Genomic DNA, 26,843 nt, shown 5'->3' on the forward strand with positions numbered 1-26,843 from the left:
AGAAAGCATATCCATTTTCATACGTACATTTCCATCCCACTTCTTCTATTCATCCCATCTTCTTCTTCATTTGTCCCTTAAACTATATTTCAGTGGGGTTTTACAAAAAATATCTGAAATATTTTCATATTTGCAGGTGCAAGCACTTAGGTATATTTTAAAAGTATCTAAATTAAACAAGTTAAAGCAGTAGAGGCATGTTGAAAGCACAAGGAAGCATACACTTCCTTGATCTTTCTTATGAGGACATTCCTTAATAAAATGTGTGTGCACCCACTTCCATCAGCATTCAGGAGGGTTGCGGTCCTTTCCAGTTCTGCTTTTTATGACACAGCCCTTCAATAAGAGACATTAAATTAGCTCAAATTGAATGTGGAAAGTCCCAAAATGTAACAGCAGCCCACTTCTAGCTCACTGGCTGATATGCCATGAGCTGATGAAGGCGCTGTGTCCAGCGTTGTTTTCGTTATCATCATCGTTGTCTTTGTCATCATCATCTTTGTCGTCAATTTCCCGCAGCACATAACAGAAATATCTCTCCAGCCAGACATGATCATTACCTCTGAGGTTTCAAAACACCCGATCATGCCGGAACTCTCAGTGCCCTAGGGAGAGCACATTGACGAAGCCAATGAGCGGAAATGTGCTAAGTACCAGGAACTGGTGGAGATGTGCAGGGGCAGAGGCTTGAGGACATTCTATGAGAATATAGAAGTAGGCTGCAGAGGCTTTGTAAGACATTCTCTCTGCAAAGTCCTCAGTCGACTGGGGATCTCAAAGATGGCCAAGAAGAGAGCCATTCAATCTGCAACTGAAGCAGCAGAGAAAGTCACAGGGTGGCTTTGGCTCAAGAGGGCTGATCTGTGGGTTGCAACTGGGATGCAAGTCGGGGCTTGATCAACCCCGGTTGGGTCTCCTGGGTGGGTGTCTGATGTTGTCAGACCCAAAACATCCGATGACCCCAGGTCACATCACTGACAATGCGTTCCAGTGCATCCATGAGATGTTTCCTGTAAAGTCATCGTCATTGTTGTCTTCATTAGCAATTTCTTCAAACATCTTCTCTGACGAAACTACTGGTCAGATTCATTTCTTATTTTATATGTAGCTTCCCTGGGACAATGTCTACAAAGGTTTTCACAGTTTTGAGAAAGTTTGATTTTGAATTTTTGACAAATGTCTGAAATATTAAAATTTTGTCTTTACTTGTAATGGGCCATATTTTGATGGCATATAACATGGAAATGGTTAGAGATATGGGGGCAACACGGTGGTGCAGTGGATAGTACTCGTGCCTCACAGCAAGAAGGTCCTGGGTTCAATTCCAACACCTGTTGATGGGGGTGGGACCTTTCTGTGTGGAGTTTGCATGATCTCTCTGGGTACTCCACCATCCAAAGACATGCACTGATAGGTTAATCAGTTAATCTAAATTGCCCATAGGTGTGAATGTGAGAGTGATTATTTGTCTCTATATGAACTGGAGACATGCCCACAGTGTACCCCACCTTCACCCATAGGTAGCTGGGATAGGCTCCAAGTGACCCCCGTGACCCTAGTGAGGATAAAGCAGGTTCAGAAAATGACTGAATTAATATCAATATAGTTACTGTTGTGCACTGACAGAAAGTTATATATGGACTTTCATTCAATTTGTGGAGTTATCCTCCAATAAAAGTACCACCCACTTCTATTGAGAGATTGATCTCCTGCATCAAGACCACAGAACTGTAAGATAGTGGCAGAACTATGACCACCTTGCAAATTCAATTAGTTATTGATTCTTGATAGAACATGCCGGTGAGATACAGGGTTGTCACAGTCTGCTTTGCCGCTGTCTCCTCCCTCACATTTCCATACTTCGTCAGCCTAATCAGTTCCACCCGCTGCTCCCAGCTGTGCCTAATCAGCTGGCCAGTATTTAAGCCGCCCTCATTCACTCACAGCCAGCTTGTCTGCAGTATGCATGACTCTCCAGCATTTGGCCTCGGTCTGAGTCCCTTGTTTTGACATGGCCTTTTCCTGACTACATTTTCTTGTCTCTGCCCCGGTAAACCCACCTGCCTTCTGTTTCTGACTATGAGATAGATCTGTTGGTTTGTTCCCTGGTTTTCATCCGCCTGTGGTTGTTTGGTCTCTCTCATTCTTGGCTTCTCTGAGAGCGAGCTCTGCATCTTCTGTGGCTGTCCATGCCTTCTGTTACCATGACATCCATATGGTGAAAGTGCTACCTGCTTTCTTCGTCCTTCTGTTTCCCCGACCCTTTGCCACGTCCTGTTATGGACCATGTCTTCATGTCTCTGCCCTGGTAAACCCAACAATTTTCTGCTCCTGACTGCAAGATCTGTCTGTTTGTTCTCTGGTTTTTGTCCGCCTGTGATTGTCGGGTGGTTCCTGCTCAACAGAGGCCTCAGTCTAGCCTGCCCTGTCTATTCTTGACACTGCCTCTGCCTTTCTCCAAACAATGCCCCACTGAGGCCTTAAATCAGCCTTCCCTGTTGGCTTAGGGGAAGTGTTCTAGTCTGCCATGTGGGAGAAGTGCACCTGTTCACCCAAGCTTTCCCACAACTCTGTTTTTGCATCAGTGAAGTAACTAATAAAAATTTTTGGAACTATTACTTGGTTGCGTGTGTCGGCGCTTGGGTCCATGCTATGTTACCTGTTACACAGGGCCATGGGTCATACTGGCCCTTTCTCAATACCAAGAATGCAGAGTATGGTCTTGTGAACTCAGTGAGTGCGGTCTCAGAACATACTTCCTAAGTCTAAGTCTATCTGTAATTGGAACGGCTATGTACTTGTGAACTTTCCTCCCTGTCTCTGCTGCATTTCTGCCATCGGCTCCCTGACATATTTCCGTGAAATCACCACAGTGTCACTTGACTTGATTTCAATACATTTGTACTAGTATTTATATGTCATTTATACATTTTGTATATTTTTCAAAACTAATACATTTCGTTGGTTCAACTGGGCCCAGCTCCCGGCTGAGCTGGCGGGCTCATGACCAGGCCAACACAAACTGCATTATGGGAATTATTTCCCAGCCAAGTCAACATGAGTCACCAACCAGTGCATCCAATTGGTTTAAGCTAGCTGAGAAGAACAACATCCAGGTATTCCATGCGTTCTTGGTTTATGCAAACTTGCAATTGGAAGAGTACTTGGGTCGCGACTGATGACGTTTCACAAGAACGTGTATTGAGAAATGGCCATTTTCTGTTTTCTGTTGTGGGGTTGACTTGTTATTTTGAAATTAAACTTTTATTGTATTTTTGTCAAATCAGAGTTAAGAGGTTATGAGTGTCTGTGGGATATCCTTTAACTTAATCTGAGTTTTTCCCTCAAACACAAGCCCTCCACAGTGATAGTGCAAGGTTTGACTTGAACTCAAGCAAATCCATAGCTGTGATCAGGTTTCTCTGTTTCACTAGTTAAATATTAATCTGAGACGACTTTCTGTAAATGAAATGGACTTTTCATTTAGGGAACATGCCAGTAGTTGTGGAGTTACTCAGCAGCAGAAAGACAAGTCTGTTTTTTTGTTTGTTTGTTTTTTCTGTTTTTACCACTTTGCTGAAGGGGTATTGTAATTGTTTTGTCCGTCTGTCTGTCCATTCAACGACATAATCACATTATCTGAAGAATACATTGACATACAGTATCTGCACCAAATTTTTAATGTGGATGCATCTTGGCATGGAGCAGAAGCCTATTGAAAATAGGTCACGTTGACTTTTTCAAGGTCAGATGGCCTTGTGCCTTGTGCAGTTATATCTGAGTACTTTCAAATATAAATATGTATGTAATAAGTTTTACACAAAGACAATCTAATCTAAATTATAGGGCAGTCACTTTCAACAGAATCTTACACCATATTTGGCTAAGAGGTAGTAAAAGTGTGCAGCATGTAATGTTTTTCATTTGTGGAACAAGCAGGAAGGTAGAGAATTCTGTGTATGTATTTCATTAAACAATGTTTTTGGTCCATTCATTTCTTGTTATTAACTTTTATAAACTATTTGTGTAAAAATAAAATAATACAAAGGCATCGGAAAATGGGGAAAAAAACATGTTTTAAACTTTTAGATTTGTCTATCATTTGTATTTGTTCACCACAGAACAAAACAATATTTCAGGGATGCCTAGAGGGGGTGCCTTTTAAATGTTCACCTGGATTCTGATGACATGAGTAAATGTTGGTGGCCAGAGGTCAAAGGTTGGTTTTGGCGTTGTGACCTTACTGAGCTATCCCTTGTTCACAAATTTACAAACCTATGTATCAAATATGAAGACATTTTCTGAGAAATGTGTAATAGGATAAAATGTCATTTTACATCCAAATGGTCCTTAAGCTAAACACAGTATCTCAGGAAAACCTTGGAATTATTTATTAATTTTGTAAGTTCACACAAAATTCACTTGATCTCAAGGATGAACTGACTACATTTTGATTATGAAAAAATTGGATTAAATTAAGTGATATTTAATATCCAGAAGGTCTAAGGTCAGCTTCACTGGTGTAAATTTTTGGTTCCTTATTCACTTCAATATTCCTTTGTAAAATGGTCTGTAAGTACAGACAGCATGTTTCTCATTTTATTCTTGTGCTAATCATGTTTGATATGATTACATTTTGTGACTTTTTCTTTTTTCTTCTTTCTTACCATTTTTCTGCACAGGACAATATGTTCTTGCATGTAAGAACAGATTGTCCTGCAAATTATGTTTTATATTATGGAAAAGTTCTAGTACATATTATATATTATAATTGCCACTGAATTTGTCATAAATAAAAAAAGCCTGTCAGTAATTCTAAGTTGCTAATAACTGACAGTACTTTGTTTTTAAATATTATATAAATACATAAAAGAACACAAGAATAATGAAATGAACTACAAATGTGTAAAACATGGAAAAGAACAGGTGAATATGGTAAAATAGGTGGAAGTGTGTTTATGTAAACAACCCAACAAAACATTGTTGAGCCTTATTCACCAAGTGTAAAAACTCAAATTTTAAGGAAGGAAGGAACAGCTAAATGTTAATTATAGCAATCATCATAAGGTTATCACTTAACATACTCAGTGTTAATTAGGTACTACTAGTTTTGAAAAAGGAAATAAAAATTGCAATAAATCAAAATCATTGCAATCCATACCGAATCAACACTCAAGTTTTGTGATGAGGAATATTTAATGAGGACACAGCCGAAGTGTGTAATCTCAGTAGTGGTGATAAGTTTTCAGAAATAAACCCTTACATTTTCTTTTTTTTAATGACCAGGTTGCGTGTTGGATGGACGATCCTATAACAGCTCAGTATTGTGGACCACCTCTACCAAGCCATGCATGACCAGACGCTGTCAGGTGTGTTTATGTCTGTGTTTGAATCCTGCCTAGATGTAGCGACTGTCTGTGGATCAGGGGTTCAGTGAGCAGATGATGTTATTTTAGTTCTGACGTCATGTAGAAACCTCTGACCTATGTTCTAAAGCAACCGAAAAATGCTATTGTTAGAGTTACTGAAGGGACGTGAGGAAGAATGGATTCAAGGTAGGTACACCTTGAATCCATTCTTCCTCATAGGCAGGTAGGAAAAAAATAAAACTAAAAAGTAATTATATAAATAGAATAAAAAGAAAGAATAGAGAAAAGGGAAAGAAAGAAAAATGTGGAAGGGGGGTGTCAGCGGTGTAAAAGAAAGGCTGTATCAGTTAAGCAAGGAGACGGATAATAGGAAAGAAAAAATATTGAAAGAATAAGGCAACCAAGGACAAGATAAAACAGCATTTATACAAACTGATATCTTTTCCTTCTGATTATGACAGGAAGGGGTCATCACCGAAGCAGAGGTGCAATGTGTTGTTCATTGCAAGAACCCCAAAATCCACCCCAAGAAATGCTGCCCCACCTGCCCTGGTGAATAAAAACACACATCTGTATACATTTGTTGAAGCTATGGGCTACAATTAGTGATACAGCCAGCACACTTGTGTGTGTTTAAATGTAGCAAGTGGAAATGAATTGAAAACATAAGAAAGAAAACTCAAAGTGTTTGAAGTTTTGTGTTTGATTTATCTTCCGCCAGGCTGTATCTTTGAGGGTCGTCTGTACAAAGAGAAGGAGGAGTTCAGTCCAGAAAGGAAACCCTGCATCAAGTGCACCTGCACTGTGAGTACACACAAGCAACCCCCCCCCACCCCACCCACACACACACACACACACACACACACACACACACACACACACACACGTACAGCACCATGTTATAGCACATACCATGAATGTCAGTGCTACACTGTAGTACATACAGGAAAGAATTGCTTCATCTAACATGCTAGGGTGGCATGTTGGTGCAGTGGTTAACAGTATCACCTCACCGCAAGAAGGTGGTGGGTTTGATCTTAACTGGGCCTTTTTGTGTAGAGTTTCCGGCATCTGACCTCCTACAGTAATGTGTGGGGAAATAAACAAACAAGGCTGTTAACCACTTGTGGCTTCTGGACTTGCTGGTGGTAACAATGTTTTTTTAATATGTTTTTTGATGGTCCTTTTCATCTTGGAGCCAATCCATTTCTTCTAAAACCTGGGGTCAAAATAAAGCTTCATCTTCTAACCCACTTTTATTTTCTTTTGATAAATTGTCAATCCCTAGCCCATCTTTTTGTACACTATTATTATTATTATTATTATTATTATTATTATTATTATTATTATTATTATTATTATTATTATTACCTCCGCCAAGGAGGTTATGTTTTTGCCAGGGTTTGTTTGTCTGTTTGTTTGTTTGTTTGTCTGTCTGTTAGTGTGCAACATAACTCAAAAAGTTATGGACAGATTTGGATGAAATTTTCAGGGTTTGTTGGAAATGGGATAAGGAAGAAATGATTAAATTTTTGTGGTGATCTGGGGTGGGGGGGCCCACGGGGGGGGCCACTGATCAGCCTTGGCGGAGGTCTGCGCTCTCCGAGTGCTTCTAGTTATTATTATTATTATTATTATTATTATTATTATTATTATTATTATTATTATTATTATTATTATTATTATCCCACCTTTTTGGATATATACACACACACACACACACACACACACACACACACACACACACACACACACCAGTTGGAAGCAGAATGCAAATTTTGTCATTCACAAAACTGTATGACACTGAAGGACTTGTAATGATGGAAGACACCCAGAAACAGATCAAAGACTTCCAGCAAATAAAACAAAAAGGTTTTATGAAAACAGAAAAATACAGAACAACTGATTATCTGACTTGCAGAAATATTGAACCCCTCATAGTAATTGGCTCTAATATTTAACAGCACCTCTTTTGGCTTCAATAAACTACTTGAGGTCTGGTAGCTAGAAATTAGCCTCTGGCAACATTCCTTGGGGATTCTGACCCATTCTTCCTTTGCAAAGGCTTCAAGCTCCGTCAAGTTTCGTGGCTTGTGCCCTGCAATCACCTTCTTTAAATCCCACCAAAGATTTTCAATGGTGTTAAGGTCAGAGAATTGCGAGAGCCATTCCAAAACCTTCCAGGACCTCTTCTTGAACCAGGTTTGGGTGGACTTTGACCCGTGCTTTGGGTTATTATCTTGCTGTAGCCACCAGTTATGTCCAAGCCGAAACTTTCTCACCGAGGGCATCACATTCTTCTCCAGAATTTCCTAGTACACGCAAGAAGTCATTATCCCTTCTACACGCTGAAGGTTTCCCATACCTGAGGAAGCAAAACATCCCCACAGCATCACTGAACCTCCCCCATGCTTCACTGAGGGTAGTGTGTTCTTCATCACATTGGCTTAATTTTGTTTCCTCCAAACATAGCACTGATCCATTGGGCCAAAGAGCTCTAGTTTTGTCTCATCCATCCATAAAGCAGAGTCCCAGAACTTCTGAGGCTTATCCAGATGGGTTTTGACATGCTGGAGTCAAATTTTTTGTGCTTGGTGGTCAGGAGGGATGTACATCTGGAGATCTCCTCCAGTGGCCAGGATATTTTACCAGCAGGGTATCTGATTACTGGCAGGGCATACGTGTAAACAGTCTGGATCTCATTCTTGCCATTCAGCTGACTTTCAAGGACCTGCCTTACCCTCTGTAAGCATTTGCCTGTGGCTGGCTTCAAGCTGCCTCCTTACGATTTCCATTTCTTTTGTAGGATCCCCAGGTATTTGTAACTGCCGGTCTGCAGTGTTCCATTCAGGTACTTCAACCCCTTCAGTTGTGATCACCTTCCCTCTAGGAAGTCCAAATGACATCCCAGTGTCTTTGCTGTAGACCTGAGTGAGGTGAATCAGGCAGTCAATATCAAGCTCATTCTTGGCATACAGCTTGATGTCATCCATGCAGAAGAGATGGCTGATGGTTGTTCCACTTCGGAACTGGTACCCGAAGCCACTCTTTGTGATGATCTTCTGAGGGGGTTAAGGCCTATGCAAAACAGTCCTTGGTATATGCCACATTTGGTGTGAAACTGGCTTTGAGTTGACATTCAGAGTCATTTTCCATAGCCTCATTGAGTTCTGGATGAAGTCTCTTGGGGCCTGATTTACTAAAAGTTTGTGCATGTAAAAACATGCGAAAACTTGACTGCGCATGCAAAAACATGTTGAAGCTGAGCTACTAACTCGATGCACTGAGGGTTGCGCCTCTCAAATGGGCAAAATAGGTTGCACAACCCGTTTAATGTGTTTGCCTTGATGAATATGCAATATGGGCATTTCTGCAAGGATGTGCAAAATTGTTGGGAGGAATAGATGCAAATATTTATTTTAGCATGCAATGTGATTTACCAAACCTGAAACTGAGGCTGATTTGGCATCTATATCTAGTGCATCTGAAAGGCAGGTTTTAACTGGCACAGCTTCGCACAAAACTAGTTGCAGTTGTTGTGACAAGGAGGCAGCATTGGCACAACCAAAGGCAACACAGAATTAATCTGTTCTGATCACATCAACATTTTTGGAATAACGGAACAAAAAAATAATAATTTTGAGACATATGGCCCCCACTGTATGGGCCTGCCCCCCCCCGCCCGGTTCCACCAGTGGCACATCACCATTAGGCCAGGACCTTACTCCTGAGAGACGTCTCTCTCTCTCTGTCTCTGTCTCTGTCTCTCTCTCTCTCTCTCTCTCCCTCTCCCCCTCTCCCTCTCCCTCTCGCGCACGCACACACACACAAGGGACACCAAACGGGATGGGTTCTAGCACTGCACAACAAACACACACAGACACCCACACATAAACACAAACAAACAGCGCTGTCCAAGGTGTTGTGACTGGGCTCCTGAACCACCTATATAAGCACTGATGTGGAAGGTTTTCTCTCATACCCACAGACTTAAAAGTTTTCATTCACCATACAGAGCGACATACAAAGAGAAGCTATTTATTTCACTAATAACACACTTTATCACTAATAAACAACAGAGAAATACCTATCCACCCCTCTGTGTGGAAAAAGAGCAACTTTATATTTATGAGTGCTTGCATATCCCAGAGCAGTTTTTACAGCGTACTGTCTTCATGGCGACAACCAGTGGCACACACAAAATCCTCATTTAATTAGGGTGGTCTCCAAGACTTTGCACCTGTTGTTTGCACAGGTAATCTTAGTTGATCACCCATGACATGCAAATCAATAGCATGCACATTTTTTAGCATGAGCAAGCACATTTGTGCCTGTTATTTGCGATCTTAGTAAATCAGGCCCTTAGTGTCCTGTTGATGTTATACAACTTCAGGCACTCCAGTATCTGTGTGTGGCATTGAGTCATAGGATTTCTTGAAGGCAATCCAGGCAGTTCACAGGTTGGTGTTCTTGGTTCATGGTCTTGGGTGATTGCCATGTCAACCAGTAGCTGGTTCTTGGCCCCTCTGGTGTTATTGCCAATTCCTTTCTGTCCTCTGTTCATGTATTTATCCATGTGCCTACTCATCTTACCCACTATGACCCTGGAAAGACTGCGTGCTGTTTCCCCAATAACAAACCCTGGATCACCAGAGATATTAAAGTAATCCTCTACCAGAAAAAAGAGGCATTTAAAAATGGGGTTCAAGAAAGACTTGAACATGTGCAACAAGGGCTGAAGAGGAGACTGAAGCAAACAAGGAATGATTACAAAAACAAAGTAGAGAGGAAGCTACAGCACAACAGCATCAGGGAGATGTGGAAGGGGCTTCATCACTGTCTACAAGACAAAGAATATCTGGTCAACAGTGGGCGATATGGACAGATCCAATGAATTAAACCAGTTCTTGTAGAGCTACACTACACCCTCACTACACCCTCTCTCCTTCCACTTCAGCAGCAGCTCCATCCTCATACTGTTGTTCCTCCAGCTTTGTATTGCACCTTCCTCCTCTACCATCCTGCCATAAGTATACAGGGGTTGGACAAAATAATGGAAACACCTTAAAAAATCAACAAAATATAATTTAATATGGTGTAGGTCCGCCTTTTGCAGCAATTACAGCCTCAGTTCTCTGAGGTATTGATTCATACAACTTGTGAATTGTTTCCAAAGGAATTTTAAGCCATTCTTCAGTTAGAATACCCTCCAACTCTTTTAGAGACGATGGCGGTGGAAATCGACGTCTTACTTGAATCTCTAAAACTGACCATAAATGCTCAATAATGTTGAGGTCTGGGGACTGTGCCGGCCATACGAGATGCTCAACTTCATTAGAATGTTCCTCATGCCATTCTTTAACAATTCTAGCTGTATGGATTGGGGCATTATCATCTTGAGGTGAAGGTGTTTCCATTATTTTGTCCAACCCCTGTACACCTCCCTCATAGCACCTACATTTACTACTACACTAGGACCACCTACACTGTCTGTCACAGTAACAAGGGTGCAGATGGAACTGCAGAAACTATATCCCAGGAAAACAACTGGCCTAGAGGGTGTGTTCAAAAAATGTGCTACCCAACTGTGTAAGCCTCTCCAAAAGATCTTCAACAAAGGGTCCCAGCTCTGTGGAAAACATCATGAATTATACCGGGACCCAAAGTTTGGCATTCAGCTGAGCTAAATGATACTGATTATTAGCTGTAATGTCAGTTCAATTCAGTTTTATTTGTAGAGCCCTATATCATAACGAGGTGGCCTCACAGGGCTTTACAGAATTAGTTGGATATGAAAACAAACAACAGTCAAATAAACAGTAGATGAAGGAATGTCACACATCATGAAGAGCCTGGAGCAGCTGCTTCTCTCTTCCTGTACTCCCTGCAGTTTGCATACAAAGAACACATTGGAGTGGAGGATACTGTCCTCTACATACTGCACCATGCCTACTCTAATTTGGGTGAATGTGGTAGTTATGTGAGGATTATGTTCTTGGATTTTTCAAGTGCATTCAACACAATCCATCCCTCCATACTCAGAGACAAGGCTGGGGAACTGTGTGTCTGGGAGTAGTGTGCATCACTGGGAGTCCACAGTGGACTGTTTTGGCTCCCTTCCTTTTCACATTCTACACAGCAGACTTTAAGTATAAGTCCTGTCATATCCAAAAATGTTCTGATGACACAGGGTACACAACACAGAGTATAGGGACCTAACCAAAGCCTTCCATGACTGGAGCCAAAACAGACTCCTCCTAACTTAAGGTAGTAGAGTTTGTTCCTCTTGTGATGTGGCTCTAGACCTTTTCATGACCATGTTTGAGACTAGTCTTTCATTGCCAAACACTCTACCTCCTTAAATCAACTTGATAACTTATGAACAGGAATTGTAATTGTGGTTATTAGGCTCTGCTATGCCAGAGTGAGTCGGGTCTCTTGAACCTTCATCATACTACAGACTTCTTGTCTAATCATATGTTTGTCTGGGTGGTCAGTGGCTCAGGAATCACAGAGTTTTAACTGGAACAACATCCTCTTCCCTAGTTCTTTCTCTTGACATTTTTTCCACTTACTTTGTGCACCCCACATGTTCTCACCTCCTTAAACACAAATAAACTCTGCAGGTATACCCATAAACACATTTAAAACCACTAATGAACACTGAGACCTGGTGGGACCTACCTATGGTGATTTGTACAGTTGTTACTGTGGGAACACACACAGAGGTGTGATAGTTTATGTGATGATATTTTATGTTAAATGTACAGTAGTTGTGATAAATGTACATAAAACAATCTATCAATTTGTTATTTTCTTTTCTGTCTCTCTCAACTTTAGGTCATGCCAATAGTGAAATTACTACTGTTTTTGTGGTGTTTTACTACTTCAAAATAAACTTGGAAAGTTTCTTCTAATTTCAGTTCAGGTTAAATCTTGTTATGTCATTTAACATATGTCCACAAAAATCAGCATCTGTAAAAAGGTTTGTCTGTCAGTCCCTGTTACATTTTAAAGTATGATATGCATTATCTCAGGAGCACTGTAATACACTGCTCAAAAAACATAAAGGGAACACAAAAATAACACATCCTAGATCTGAATGAATGAAATATTCTTATTAAATACTTTGTTCTTTACATAGTTGAATGTGCTGACAACAAAAATCACACAAAAAATTATCAATGGAAATCAAATTTATGGAGGTCTGGATTTGGAGTCGCACTCAAAATTAAAGTGGAAAAACACACTACAGGCTGATCCAACATTGATGTAATGTCCTTAAAACAAGTCAAAATGAGGCTCAGTAGTGTGTGTGGCCTCCACGTGCCTGTGTGACCTCCCTACAACACCTGGGCATGCTCCTGATGAGGTGGCGGATGGTCTCCTGAGGGATCTCCTCCCAGACCTGGACTAAAGCATCTGCCAACTCCTGGACAGTCTGTGGTGCAACGTGGCATTGGTGGATGGAGCGAGACATGATGTCCCAGATGTGTTCAATTGGATTCAGGTCTGGGGAATGAGCGGGCCAGTCCATAGCATCAATGCCTTCGTCTTGCAGGAACTGCTGACACACTCAAGCCACATGAGGTCTAGCATTGTCTTGCATTAGGAGGAACCCAGGGCCAACTGCACCAGCATATGGTCTCACAATGGGTCTGAAGATCTCATCTCGGTACCTAATGGCAGTCAGGCTACCTCTGGCGAGCACACGGAGGGCTGTGCGGCCCCCCAAAGAAATGCCACCCCACACCATTACTGACCCACTGCCAAACCGGTCATGCTGGAGGATGTTGCAGGCAGCAGAACGTTCTCCACAGCGTCTCCAGACTGTCACATCTGCCCAGTGTGAACCTGCTTTCATCTGTGAAGAGCACAGGGCACCAGTGGCGAATTTGCCAATCTTGGTGTTCTCTGGCAAATGCCAAATGTCCTGCACGGTGTTAGGCTGTAAGCACAACCCCCACCTGTGGATGTCGGGCCCTCATACCACCCTCATGGAGTCTGTTTCTGACCATTTGAGCAGACACATGCACATTTGTGGCCTGCTGGAGGTCATTTTGCAGGGCTCTGGCAGTGCTCCTCCTGTTCCTCCTTGCACAAAGGCGGAGGCAGCGGTCCTGCTGCTGGGTTGTTGCCCTCCTACGGCCTCCTCCACATCTCCCGATGTACTGGCTTGTCTCCTGGTAGCGCCTCCATGCTCTGGACACTACGCTGACAGACACAAGCAAACCTTCTTGCCACAGCTCACATTGATGTGCCATCCTGGATGAGCTGCACTGCCTGAGCCACTTGTGTGGGTTGTAGACTCCGTTTCACGCTACCACTAGAGTGAAAGCACCGCCAGCATTCAAAAGTGACCTAAACATCAGCCAGAAAGCATAGGAACTGAGAAGTGGTCTGTGGTCACCACCTGCAGAACCACTCCTTTATTGGGGGTGTCTTGCTAATTGCCTATAATTTCCACCTGTTGTCTATTCCATTTGCACAACAGCATGTGAAATTGATTGTCAATCAGAGTTGCTTCTTAAGTGGACAGTTTGATCTCACAGAAGTGTGATTGACTTGGAGTTGCATTGTGTTGTTTAAGTGTTCCCTTTATTTTTTTGAGCAGTGTATTTTTTGAGGCAAGCTCAAAGGTTGCAATTGCTGTGACTTTGGGTCTGTTCATTCTTATGAATGATATGTTTCAGGAATACCTACAGGGATATTTCTGATTTTATTCACTTTGATTCAAAGTTGATGTTGTTGTTTTTACAAACACATTTTTGGCCATAACTGCTAGCAACTGAAAGTTATGATTGAACTTATTCTTCTTTCATTCTAACCTTTCTTCAGTGCAAAATAACATTATCATCAGAAACAAGTTTTTACATTGTCAAAACTTTGGGGGAAAAAAGGGTATTACAGCAGCCACTTAATTCTACAGTTGCTACTTGTAGAGTTCTTGTTTTATTCAAAGTGGTTCAATCCAACAGGTCTGCGGCTTTGTTTTTGTTCCAGGGAGGGCGTACTCTCTGCATGAGGGAGATATGTCCAGTCCTTTCCTGTCCAGCCCATCTCAGCCACACTCCAGTAGGACAGTGCTGTCCCAGATGCCTTGGTAAACACCAATACTCATTTTTAATGCTAATACAATTCTAAAACAAACAGCAAACATATTTGCATTTTAACTATTCTTTGCAATATAATCTTTATAATGACTCTGCTTTATTCCTCCTCCTCCAGGTCAGAGGAAGGTGTTTGATCTGTCTTTAGGAAGCTGTTTGTTCCATAGTGAGGTCTACGAGAATGACACTTCTTTTATACATGACAACTGCACCACCTGTACCTGCAAGGTAGTCACCTAGACATCAAGCAGGCTCTTTTCTTCCTAAGTTTCACAGTAAATACTGTTAGTGAATGGTATGCCAAAATAAAAAGGCAAATAGTGTGCAACCAATTACCAAATGTATCTTATTATGAAAATTGGGTGAATAATTACTATAATTACTATTACTAAAATACTGATAGCCTGTACATGTGCTTCCTTACCATTTCCTTGACCTGCCTAATAAATCATAGTGTAAATACCTTATAACCTGCAATAAAAAAGTGGCAAAAATAATGCAAATGTTACTATATTTGGTCAGTTTGCACTATAACTCTGATAGGGATTTAACAGACTGCCTGAAGCACATAGAGGCAGGGCTACTGTCATTATAAATAAAACAATATTGCCTTCAGGTTTTAAAATCAAGAAAAAGACGAAGTTGTAGAATATAGCATCTAATTTGTATATGTCATTATCAGCTGAGCCACAGAAACAACATCTGTTAGGAAAGGGTATACTAACTGCAGAAAGCAACTGGCCTCTAGGACATCAGTATATGCTTTGGTTGCAACTACTAAGAGTGGCACCATACTATCAGAGAACAGTGGCAGATTGTAGAATCAGTATATGCCACATGCTATCAAGAGCATCTTCTCAGCATATTACTAATTTTGTGTATCCTTCTATTCTTACTCCACAACCTCTTGCTTGTAGCCAGGAGATTAAACTTAAAGTGGTCCCATTTAAAAAAAAAAAAGCATCTTAAGGAGAAAGGACTGATGAGAAAGGGATCTGTTGGAGGAGCTATAAGTGAGGATACACAGATGAATCTTTGTAGAGCAGACACACAAAAGAGATGTTACATGAGGCCGAAATACACATACTACATCAGGAGGAGGCCAGTGAAAATTAAAGTGTTCTATATTTATTTGATAAGGAATTGATTGTGTTTTTCTGTCTACATTCATGATGATAACACATAGATATAGACATGAATAGCCTCAGCTGCAACAGTGTCCAACACAAGACAGAGTAAGATTTGAAATGCAGTCAACTAGTGTCAAAAACTCCAAGCACAACACCGCCTACAATATAAAGTTACTATAAGCACACACAAATCTTCCATATTGCACCTTTAAGATGATCAAATGTATAGTCAGTGTTTTCATGAACACCTCTCTGCTTACATCTTACCAAGATCATGACATACTGCAGCATCAAAGTAAGGTACCAGAGATGTACCTGTGCTACATGTTATATTCAGCTGATGGTCATTTCAATGGATAGCTCTATGGAAAAGACGTGTCATTTTGTTAAATGCCTGTTGCCTGACCCCTCTTTCTTTGTCTCCTCTCATCTGCTCACATCAGAGTTGCGAGGGAGCAAGATACAAGTAGGAGTTGTCAAGTAGAGGAGTTAAGGATCTACAGTCTGAAAAAATGTGGAAAAATAGTTTGTTTTCCATATCTCTGATGTTCCCAGAATTCCACAGTGGTGTGCAAGAGGCAGTGCTCAAGGCCAGGGAGTTGCCAGGGTGACCAGTGCTGTGAAGAGTGCCTATCCTTTGTAAAGGTAGAGGAAGTCAAGTACTGCAGAGTCCGGAATAAAATCTACAGGGTGAGTGCAAACACAATATGCACTAGAGGAATGGATCCATGATCCTATGGCTGGCTGGTTGGCTGGATGGGTGGATGGATGGAATCTGAGCCTGTGCTCTGTCTTTTTTTTTACCTCAGGAAGGTGACATGTGGTCTTCAATAAACTGCACTCTTTGTGCCTGTGTTAAAGGCAACGTTGAGTGCCAACCCAAACAGTGTATACCAATCACCAGCTGCCCTGCGGTGAGTGAGAAGACCCACCAACCAGTCACTATCTCAAGTTTGACTTTGCTGTGTTTAAACAGAGGCATGGATGAAAACAACTCATGTATATACTTTGCTGTAGCATCATGCCTTCACCCCTTAAAACAGACCATATAATATGATGGAAGGTAAATGTAAATTCTGAAGTCGTTACCAAGTTAATTTTATAAAATAAGAAAACTGTATTGCATTATGTATAACATTGTCAAAGACCTTACCAAGTGGCTGAAGTGGTGATACCTTGACCTGACATTTAACTGTTTCACTTTTGAACATAGTTTATTTTGTTGTTTTGGTGGCGTGCCCATTGTGACGTTAGTGTAAACTAATTGCATCACCAACATTATCATGCTTAACAGGTGCATTTGTCACAACTATAACCCATGCCATAATGTAGACAGTAAAAGAATATAGTTTGAGCATTTTTAAATACACTGAACTAAGTAATAATCAATGCAAGATAATTCAACTCCCTATAATTTCACTACTGATGCAACATGTAGACACATTTTGAACGTTGGTTCAAAGTATTTCAAAAAGATTTCAGGAACCTGGTAAAGTAGTGAAAATGTATAAATTATATTTTTCAAATGAAAAAGGGAAAAGCCAATTTGCTGTCGGTTTTGATATTATTAACTAACCTGTCAGGAAGTTTGCCACAGACGTGCAATGACTGGCTGGTCTCAGTTGGCCCTTTTAGGCCTCCCTATACATAGACTAAAGCCACACATCTCTTCTTTTACTGCTCTTCATTCTTTGGCGAGGTAAATAAAATCTATGCAAGATTCACCTTTTGCTGACTGATGTGTACAATGTAATACAGCAACTCGTAGTCATGATACAGCATTGGCTGCAGTTATTTTCATCGCACTTGATTTCACTCAGAAGACCATGTGGTAGTGAGGGGAGTAACATTTGGATGCCCTGACCCATCAAAGCTTTTGATGGACACATAAGTTCAGAGCTCCCTCTTTTGGTCACTCTGTTGAATTGTTACTTCCCGTCTCCTTAGCCAGTGTGATACTCACACTTTACAGTCTATGACAAAGTCCATTATGTTGACTTTACTTGTGTGATGCCTCAACATCACAACTCTCTGCTGATTTATCATCCAAGCAGCAAAAAATGATTTGTTCAAATTCTGCTACATCACCTGGGAAAAGAGTATTAATGTAGAGCACTAAACTTTCCATAAGAATAACACAGAAAGTAGAAACATATGGTTAGTTGATAAAACTCTGGAACACCTCAGAAGGGTAAATTTTCACATTGCATTCACCTATTACAGGGGTCATTCAGAGGTCACCTGTTGACCAGTGGGTGATAAAGTGAGTTCCTGGCATACCACCAAGCACTGGCAGTCAAGCAGTCAAATCCTCAAATCCAATTTCAATGGGGTTTTTGTTGAGCCAGGACAATATAAACAATATAAACAAATAAATACACACACACAAACACACACACATACATGCGTGCGCGCACACACACACACACACACACACACACACACACTCACACCCACTCACACCACACACACACCACTTTTCAAAGTGAGCCCCAAAACTTCATTAATATTTTAATGTTATTTCTCCACAATCCAGTCCCTCTTTACCCACACCTTCTCACAATTTACCTTGGAGTCTAACACAAGCCTTTGGGCAAACTCTAGTTGAGATTTCTTCAACAGTGGCTTCATCTTTGCCACTTTCCCATAAAGCTTTGACTGGTGAAAAACCTGGTTAACATTTGTATCCACAGTCTCCTATCCCAGTGGCTGAAGCTTTTAAGTCTTTCTCAGTAATCATAGTGTCTTGTGGTGGCCTTCTTCACTAGTCTCTTTACAACAGACACTTATATTGTGAGGACATTCTGCTCTCACCAAATTTGCACAATGTATCATATTTCTTTCATTACTTTATGATGATAATCCCAAATGAAAAGGCAGTCATATGTCATAATTAATGGCAGCCTAACCATTTACTCACTGTGTATACTGACAGAAAACCACTGTAACTCAAAAATGTTGTCACTAAATGTCAAATTCTCAAAATATACACACCTCCATCACTCAGTTTCATAACTGATACTTCCATCAGACACAGCGGTCACCACAGAGCAGTTTCCTTCAAAAACAAACATATATACTCTCTGGTGCTGTCATCCTGCGGTCAGTGGCAGGTCAGCAGACTGTGTGCCCTGCTGTATAATGTTTGAGTGACAGTAAAGAAGAAGTTCCCTGTATTTAGGCTCCTGAAAACCAATGTTTGTCACAATGTGTGCCACAGGTTTGTGAAAAGTCAGCTCTCCTCAAAGAGAGAAAGTGACCTTTGTGCTGAGGATTGGACTCTAGAGAGCATGGAGGATGTCTCTACATGATGACAAACTAGTGTGTGTGAGACCAAGACAAAAAGAGAATATGTGTATGAGTAAAGGGCTTCCCTAAGGCAACTAAACTTTGTTGTGTCAAAGAGTCCTGTGATCTGTACTTCTGATGGAGGCTGAAACACATCATACAAACTTACACACATATCCAAGCAGAGTGTCTGGTTACATACACAATTCAGCTGTTGGAATATTAGGGTGTCTTTAGTCCTCTCATTTTTTACTGTGAGACTGACACAGTGGGGCTTTGTCTCATTTATTGGCCTTTAAGTTTATATCATCTGTTCAGCTGTTTGGATAGCTGCATTTTTCAAAGCATACTTATTTTTTGAAATACAACAGGTTAGAGGTTACAAGTAAAGTACATTTAATTGTGTGGAACTATTTTAATTAATCAAAGTAGTATAACATATTACATTTGATTACTTTTCCAGTACTTTTCCTAAAAACATCAGTTTAAAGCAGGGATATACTGTAATGTTAGAGACCTTTTTGACAACCCTGATCAGACACAATCCCAGGAAACTTCCAGACTCTTCTTGGTCATTTGTGGCATAGTTCTTTGAAATGTGTTTGGCAAAGGTTTACCTTTTCTTTTTTATTTCATCAGTATGCTCATGTGTTCATCATTTATTTATTTATCTGTCTCTCTGAAGTTCTCTAACTTCTGTGCCTTATTTGTTGCAGAATAAGATCTTGAACAGGACTGGCTGCTGTCCAGTTTGCACTGAAAGTGAGTAAGTTCTTCTCCATCCACCATAACAACCCCACTCAGCATACTATAAGAGCACTTTCTGAGAATTCATCTGCATGTAATATACCCAAGTAATCAAAGATGGCTTCACTTTAAGGCCTTGTGCAGTGTAAAATGATTGTCTGTCCTATGTCTGTCCCTGCCTTCTCCAGAGCCAGGAGTATGTACAGTCTTTGGAGATCCCCACTACAACACTTTTGATGGCAGGACATTTAACTTTCAGGGCACCTGTCAGTATGTACTGACACGTGATTGTGGTGGTAGCCTCTCTGTAGGCTCAGGGACTAATACGAACAACCCAGAATCCAGCTTTACCGTAAGTTAGGATGGTGCTTCACCTATGTCCCATATTTGCACTTTACACAGACATTTTCTCTATAATGATTGGTAGCATAAGGAACACATTTGACTTTGCCTGCAACTGATGTACTTGTTTTTTTGTTTTTTTTTTTTTAAATAAATAGATTAAACCCTTTTAATTCCACGTAACCTTTATTTTTCAAGGTGCTGGTGAGGAATGACGCACGGCGAACTCGCTCTTTCTCATGGACTCAGTCTGTTGAAGTAAGGTTGGGAAGTTTGATACTCAGCCTCCACCAGCACTTGACAGTTCGGAGGAATGGCACACGCATTTCCCTGCCATACCATGGTCCTGGTGTGCACATTGATCTGGATGGATACTTGCTCAGACTAACCACCATTGCAGGTTAGCGCATCCTGTAAGGCTCTTACAAAATAAAGGACTAGTATTAAAAGTACTCAAAATTGTGTTGCGCTATCTGGACACGTAGCTTAGTATTCTTACCTAAGACAGACTAATTTTACTGTAGGCACATAATACAACTTTAATATGAGTATCAGCTTTATTCTTTGTCTACTTCTGCATCTTGTCATTTTGTCACTTACTTCTGTTTTAGCCCTGAAGTTCAGTTAGTTTACTGTTGAACATTAGCTTTTTTATCCTTTCTTTATCAAAATTTTAACTATGGGCAGCACAATTTGCTCAGTTAAAAGGTGCACAAACAACTGAAGAGGGAGAAATAAGAATATAAATTGGGCATTTTTTGGCACTCTAGCCCAACTGTTATGAAGTCTGATGGCTGTGGAGAGGAATGATCTGTGAAATCACTCCTTCCTCTGTGATTCTGTTAATGACTTTGAGGCAGAAAAGATTACTTTGTTACAAACAACTGTGCTTTGTTAGATGTGTCAAAAACAACCACAGGTAACAGTAAGTTGAGTGATTCTTTGTTAATGAATAAGCACAGATTGCATAAACAAAGAGTTAGTTTTAGTTTCACTCAAATCTGTGAAGTTTCTTTTAGTTCCACTAAGGGAGTCTCAAACTCATTTTGGTTTTAGTTTATTTTAGTTTACTTTGTTTTAAAAATGTCTTCAATAGACTTTAAAACATTTAGGTTTGTTTAAAAGTAGAATTTCTGTTCATCACTTTATTTTTGATAAAAATCTAATGTATCTAATGATGCTTGTGAATCAGCTCAGGCAGACAACCACTGCTACATGCATACTGATGTACCTCACTCTCCTCACATTAACTGCACCCTCCAATTTATTTAATATTTTATTTATTACCACTTTCCAACACCTATGTGTAAAGTTCTAAATGTGTCATGCAATCAGGTTATTTAACTCAAGTGGGGAATTAATAACAATATGAGATCAAGTGTTCAAACAAATACAACTATATTTTAATATTGCAGGCAATTTAAAGTTTCATAACATTAACTCTATAATATTCACCCAAATTTAAGACAGAATTATATATAGCTGGGACAATGGATTTTTCTGGACGTCTTCATTATCTGTTTCACATAATGATTGTCTTGTTACATAGGTATGAAATGTTAAAGTTGTCCTTCAACATAATTACTAAGTTGTATTTTGTTTCCACTCGGCATCTTCTTGAACAGGCCTTGAGATCACATGGGATGGTGACAGTTTTGTGGAAGTTGTTGCTGCTCCTCATCTCCGTGGACGATTATGTGGTCTTTGCGGCAACTACAATGGCCACAAGCGCGATGACACAATGGGAGGGGACAGCCAGTTCAAGTTTGACGTGGACGAATTTGCAGAGTCTTGGCGAGTAGACGGCAATGAAATATGTTCCCAGCAGCCACTGCCTCGCCGGCCAACATCCTTCCTATGTCCAGGCAGCGTTAAAGTCAAGTTTCGCGCACATCGAGAGTGCCAAAAGATAAAATCATGGGAGTTTCAGAAGTGCCATCATATGATTGACTTTGCTCCTTTCTACAGGTTTGAGGACACACTGACTATACACTGTTGGCCATAAAGTTGGAATGAAATAGTTGCAACAATCTTAGTTATTCTTGATAAAGTGCATATACAGTATATACAGTATTTGGGCTGCACAATATTGGAAAAAACTGACATTGCGATTTTTTTAACCCTGCAATATATATTGCGATATGAAAAAATGCTCAGGAGGATATAATACCTGTGTGGTGCCGACGTAAATGGTCAAACAAAATAGTTGTTACCTCTTATTGTGGCAACAGGTGCAAGGCATTATCGACACAGAACACGTGTTTCAATATCATCCTTCCTGTAGCTGAAATAATTCCGACATTGCTTTTCTTTTTGGCACCAAGTCTTCATTTACAGTGATTTTCTCTGGGTCATTGCTCATTTTTCAAGATTGTTACCAGCGACTCACTCCAAACTGATTAAGAAGGACTGTGATTGGTGGATCACTGTGCGCGGTGTGTGTCAGGTACCCTTGAAATTAGATGAGAACATGTTGAGTTCATTTGCCTCCTACATTGCAGAACCTGTGATGTGACTATTGCACACATGTACATCGTGATGTCGATGCTCAAACTATATATTGTGCAGCTCTATACAGTATATACTAGATAGATAGATAGATAGATAGATAGATAGATAGATAGATAGATAGATAGATAGATAGATAGATAGATAGATAGATAGATAGATAGATAGATAGATAGATAGATAGATAGATAGATAGATAGATCAAACATAAAACTTAATATTTCATGCCTGCTGCTCAATCAGTCCATCTGACTTTATCATGTGGCTGTCTGTAGGTCATGTGTGACAGACATGTGTGAATGCCCAGTCCATAAGAACTGCTACTGCGAGTCCTTCATCGCCTACAGCCGCGCCTGTGAGAGGGAGGGAGTACCGGTTCTCTGGAGGCCTGACACTGCTTGTGTGGGTGAGTGACAGCAGTTGCAATATGGTTTATGTAAGGCTGGGCAATTTAACTAAAAGCTCCTATGGCAATATTTTTCTCATGTCTAATGAAATTAAAAGATACAAGTTACAATTAATCACATGTCCTCTACCTTTCACTGGTTTCTGTAGTGTTAAGCTTGTATTCAAGAGCATTTTTTCTCCTTTTTTCCAAATAACTTTTCTCCCCAATTTAGTCTAGTTTTTACTATAATAAAAACATTTCCACGTGTGGTCCCTTTGCATGTGAGGACAAATGTAAAAATGCACATATCAAATTTGGGAGGTCAAACATGCATACATATCTGACCACACCATGCCACCCAACCCCCACAAACTACCACATAAAACAGTTTAAACACTTCCCAGACTTTCCCATCAGCATAAACTTAGGTTGCCCAGTGATGGGGTAGTGAAACTTTTTTTCAATCTAATGTTGACAGGACTGTCTCAAAATGATTATTTTTTTACCTTATGAGAAAACGTGAAAATCTGGCATTTTCCATACTACTAAAGGTCTTTCAGCTCGTACAATTGTACATGTTTGATTATGATGTAATTGCTGATATTTAAAGTCCTTTAGTATATTTGTAGTTTGTTCCTTCCCACATGTTCATGTAATAATGTCCTTTTCTTTTCAGCCACACAGTGTAAACATGGTGCTGTATATGACACCTGTGGCCCTGGCTGCACCAAAACCTGTGACAACTGGAATGAGATTAGACCATGCCACAAGCCCTGTGTGGCCGGCTGCCACTGTCCAGCCAACCTGGTGCTTTTCCAGGGCCGCTGCATCAAACCCACAGCCTGTCCTGGACGGTGACCCTTGTGACATGGGGGGTGGGTGTTATTTAGTATTAATATTACAGGGCCAAAGTAGCTGAATGGAGTCACAGAACAAAGAAAGTTGATAGATCACAACTGTGATTAGGTACTCAGGCTCCAAATATTTCTATGGAAATGTGCTGTTACCATGATTTCTTCAAGACACAAATTACTAAGATGGACGAAGATAAACTCAACGGATGGGACTCTTGACACCCAGTGTCCCCAACTGCCTTGTTCAGGCTCGGACTTAAACATTTATTATCAGAATTCAGCCCTAAAGCAGGTGCTACTTCCAGGCTTTCAGAGGCAGAACTTTTTGTCCAGCACTAACTCAGGGGCCCCTTGTGGAGACGTCAGTGACTCTCCAAACTGAGAAACACAGGCAATGGACTCCAGTTTGAGCCAAAATGGTTCCTGAAATTCTCACATATTCATTTTAAAGTGAAGAAATCCTCAATCATATCAAACTGCCAAGTGGTCTCCAGTCCTTCATTTCATACTGTAAGCTAGCCAGATTTATATGAAAGACAGACAATATTGTTATTATTATTTGTTTTTGATATTGTTAATTTATATATCAGTCAAATGACACGTCATAGCAAGAGCCAGAATCATGAATATAATTGAATTATAGATGATTTAAAGGGAAAAAAGCTATTTATGTATTTTTCATGTACTTTTCTGTTACTGTTGAAGAGAATTGCCCAAATGTGACTTAGTTGCACCATTGCAGGGAAAAAAATACTGTATTTTGTTTTGGTCCAATGTTCAGGTTGTTCTGGTTAGTATTAGACTGTATTTGTTGAAACGTTAATTTCACTTGATTCTGATTTAAGACTAGAAATATAATCTTTTTATCAAATTGTGTTTGGCTGCTGTCTTCAGTCTATAAAGCAACAAAATCAAGGGGGGAAGAAATCTATTAAGAAGGTTGAAAGTCAGGTGAACAGATCCTAACACAAATTTGGGCAAAGATGTAAAATAAAAATAAATGAAAAATAGCTCTGGAAATGTTCATATGTCATTCTGATTATGCATTAAAGCACTTGAAAACAAGTATGGTTCCAAAACCTCAGTATATTTTGACTACCAGATCCAGATCCCAGACTTCACACTACTTATATGCTCCCTTCTGTTACTGAAAAGAACAAGGTTAAAGATGAATGGCTCCTATTTTGTTCATTTGATTTGAGTGAAAATTATTTTGTTTTTAAATATGATTCATATACTGTATGAACAAAATTAAAATGAACAACAGTGCATTTTCCTGATGTGTCTGTCCAACACAACTGTAAACATACATTTTCACAACTCTTCCATGATCTTTTCAGGTCTAATAATATAATTTCCCTGAAAATTCACAGTATTTACTGTAAGTACATGAACCAAGACATGAAAAATTATTTTTCATTTTCAAAAATTCAGATTAAAAGGTAGCCATAATACTGTTAACATATGTTATAAAGTAATAATAGGCTACTTTTGAAGTCACTAAAAACACTGAAGTCTGACACTTGCTTTATCGGGGAAACCTCAACTCAGTCTTGATGTGTAATTCAAACTGTATAACTGCTCAAACAAGTAATAGTGAATTTCCCTTAATTAATATGACGTACTCATGACACCACATCCATAGCTTTTTTGCAGTATAATGTAATGCTCAGAGTACGAAAACTGAACCCAGATGCACGACCCAGAGACAGACTGAAAAGTTCACAGTGTTTATTAAACACCAAGCTCACTGACAGTTCAGTGATACAGTACAAAATCTTGAGGATAATGGTGACGGGGATCTTCTCAGGGTGAGTTCCCCGGACTGGAGACGAAAACCCACCGTCCGTTTCGGTAGTACACGTCGGTTTCCCGACTGGGGAGAAGCAGAGGGAGGTCAGTGGCAGAACCAGGTCATACACGGGAAGGCAGTCAAACAGGCAACAGGACATAGGGATCAGGCTAACTCACGTACCGTTAAAATCAGGCGAGGAGGTCAAAACCAGGAGGTCAGAATGAGGCAGACAAAACCGACAGGGATAAGGCAACAGGCAAAAACAGAGATGGCAAACCGGGTCAAACACAGGTAGGCAGACAGACAGGATCAAAAAGGCTGGTAAGTATCTCACGAGAAAATACGAACTGGCAACGAACAGGGGAAAACACAGGGCTTAAATACACAAAAGGGAGGGAAGACAATGAGACACAGGTGTAACTAGAAGCACTCGGAGAGCGCAGACCTCCGCCAAGGCTGATCAGTGGCCCCCCGTGTGGGCCCCCCCACCCCCGATCACCACCAAAATTTAATCATTTCTTCCTTATCCCATTTCCAACAAACCCTGAAAATTTCATCCAAATCTGTCCATAACTTTTTGAGTTATGTTGCACACTAACGGACAGACAAACAAACAAACAAACAAACAAACCCTGGCAAAAACATAACCTCCTTGGCGGAGGTAACAAATTGGGGTGGAGTCAGGTAATCACACAGGTGAACACAATCAGGGACAGGAAGCAAAGACACCAGACATGACACACGAGGGAAACTTAACAAAATAAAACAGGAAATGACAGACAACATAAAAGACAGACAAAACCAGACTATCGTCTGGAGACAGGCTTGACATAAAATGCTAAAACCATCACCCATCATGGTTTGAATTCAAGTTTTTATAATCTAATCCAGTGTCTTGCCTAATTGAACACACTTGTTCTTGCTAATTTCCAAATCTTTCAATGATTTTACTTAATTTATTGACTTTTCCAGGTCAGAAAATTTTGAATTTTAATTACTTGTTCAGTTTTTCATGACTCAGGGAACCCTTTGGGTGTTTTGTTTTGTTTTTTTTTGTTTTTTTTAAAGAATTTTCAGTTTTTATTGTCCTGCTTAAAACACTTGTTAACCAAGTGTTAACCAGGGTGTAATCAGATTTAATAAGATACAGTGCACTGATGAAATATTTAAAATATTAACACTACTTAACACATCATTTAATACAGTAATAAATTCTAACCAGTTTTATTTCAGATAAAAAATTTCACAACACTAACACTACAATGTGCATACTCCCCCCCCAAAAAAACACCAATTAAGTTTTTGGACATAT

At 40.2% G+C, this 26,843-nt stretch overlaps 1 protein-coding gene across 1 annotated transcript in view; it reads left to right on the forward strand.

Moving 5' to 3' along the window:
- Positions 1 to 25,020, forward strand: part of bmper (BMP binding endothelial regulator) — a 45,921-nt gene extending 20,901 nt beyond the window's left edge. The window contains exons 4-16 of the mRNA XM_030159235.1: positions 5,287 to 5,369; positions 5,831 to 5,921; positions 6,091 to 6,173; positions 14,373 to 14,472; positions 14,598 to 14,707; positions 16,165 to 16,299; positions 16,419 to 16,523; positions 19,614 to 19,659; positions 19,833 to 19,996; positions 20,185 to 20,386; positions 21,612 to 21,954; positions 22,770 to 22,900; positions 23,559 to 25,020. Coding sequence (XP_030015095.1) covers positions 5,287 to 5,369; positions 5,831 to 5,921; positions 6,091 to 6,173; positions 14,373 to 14,472; positions 14,598 to 14,707; positions 16,165 to 16,299; positions 16,419 to 16,523; positions 19,614 to 19,659; positions 19,833 to 19,996; positions 20,185 to 20,386; positions 21,612 to 21,954; positions 22,770 to 22,900; positions 23,559 to 23,740 — 1,775 coding nt within the window. The 3' untranslated portion in view covers positions 23,741 to 25,020. The remainder of the gene's footprint in view (positions 1 to 5,286; positions 5,370 to 5,830; positions 5,922 to 6,090; positions 6,174 to 14,372; positions 14,473 to 14,597; positions 14,708 to 16,164; positions 16,300 to 16,418; positions 16,524 to 19,613; positions 19,660 to 19,832; positions 19,997 to 20,184; positions 20,387 to 21,611; positions 21,955 to 22,769; positions 22,901 to 23,558) is intronic.
- The last annotated feature ends 1,823 nt before the right edge of the window (positions 25,021 to 26,843 follow it).

Source organism: Sphaeramia orbicularis, chromosome 16 (assembly GCF_902148855.1).
Source record: "Sphaeramia orbicularis chromosome 16, fSphaOr1.1, whole genome shotgun sequence".
NCBI lineage: Eukaryota > Metazoa > Chordata > Actinopteri > Kurtiformes > Apogonidae > Sphaeramia > Sphaeramia orbicularis.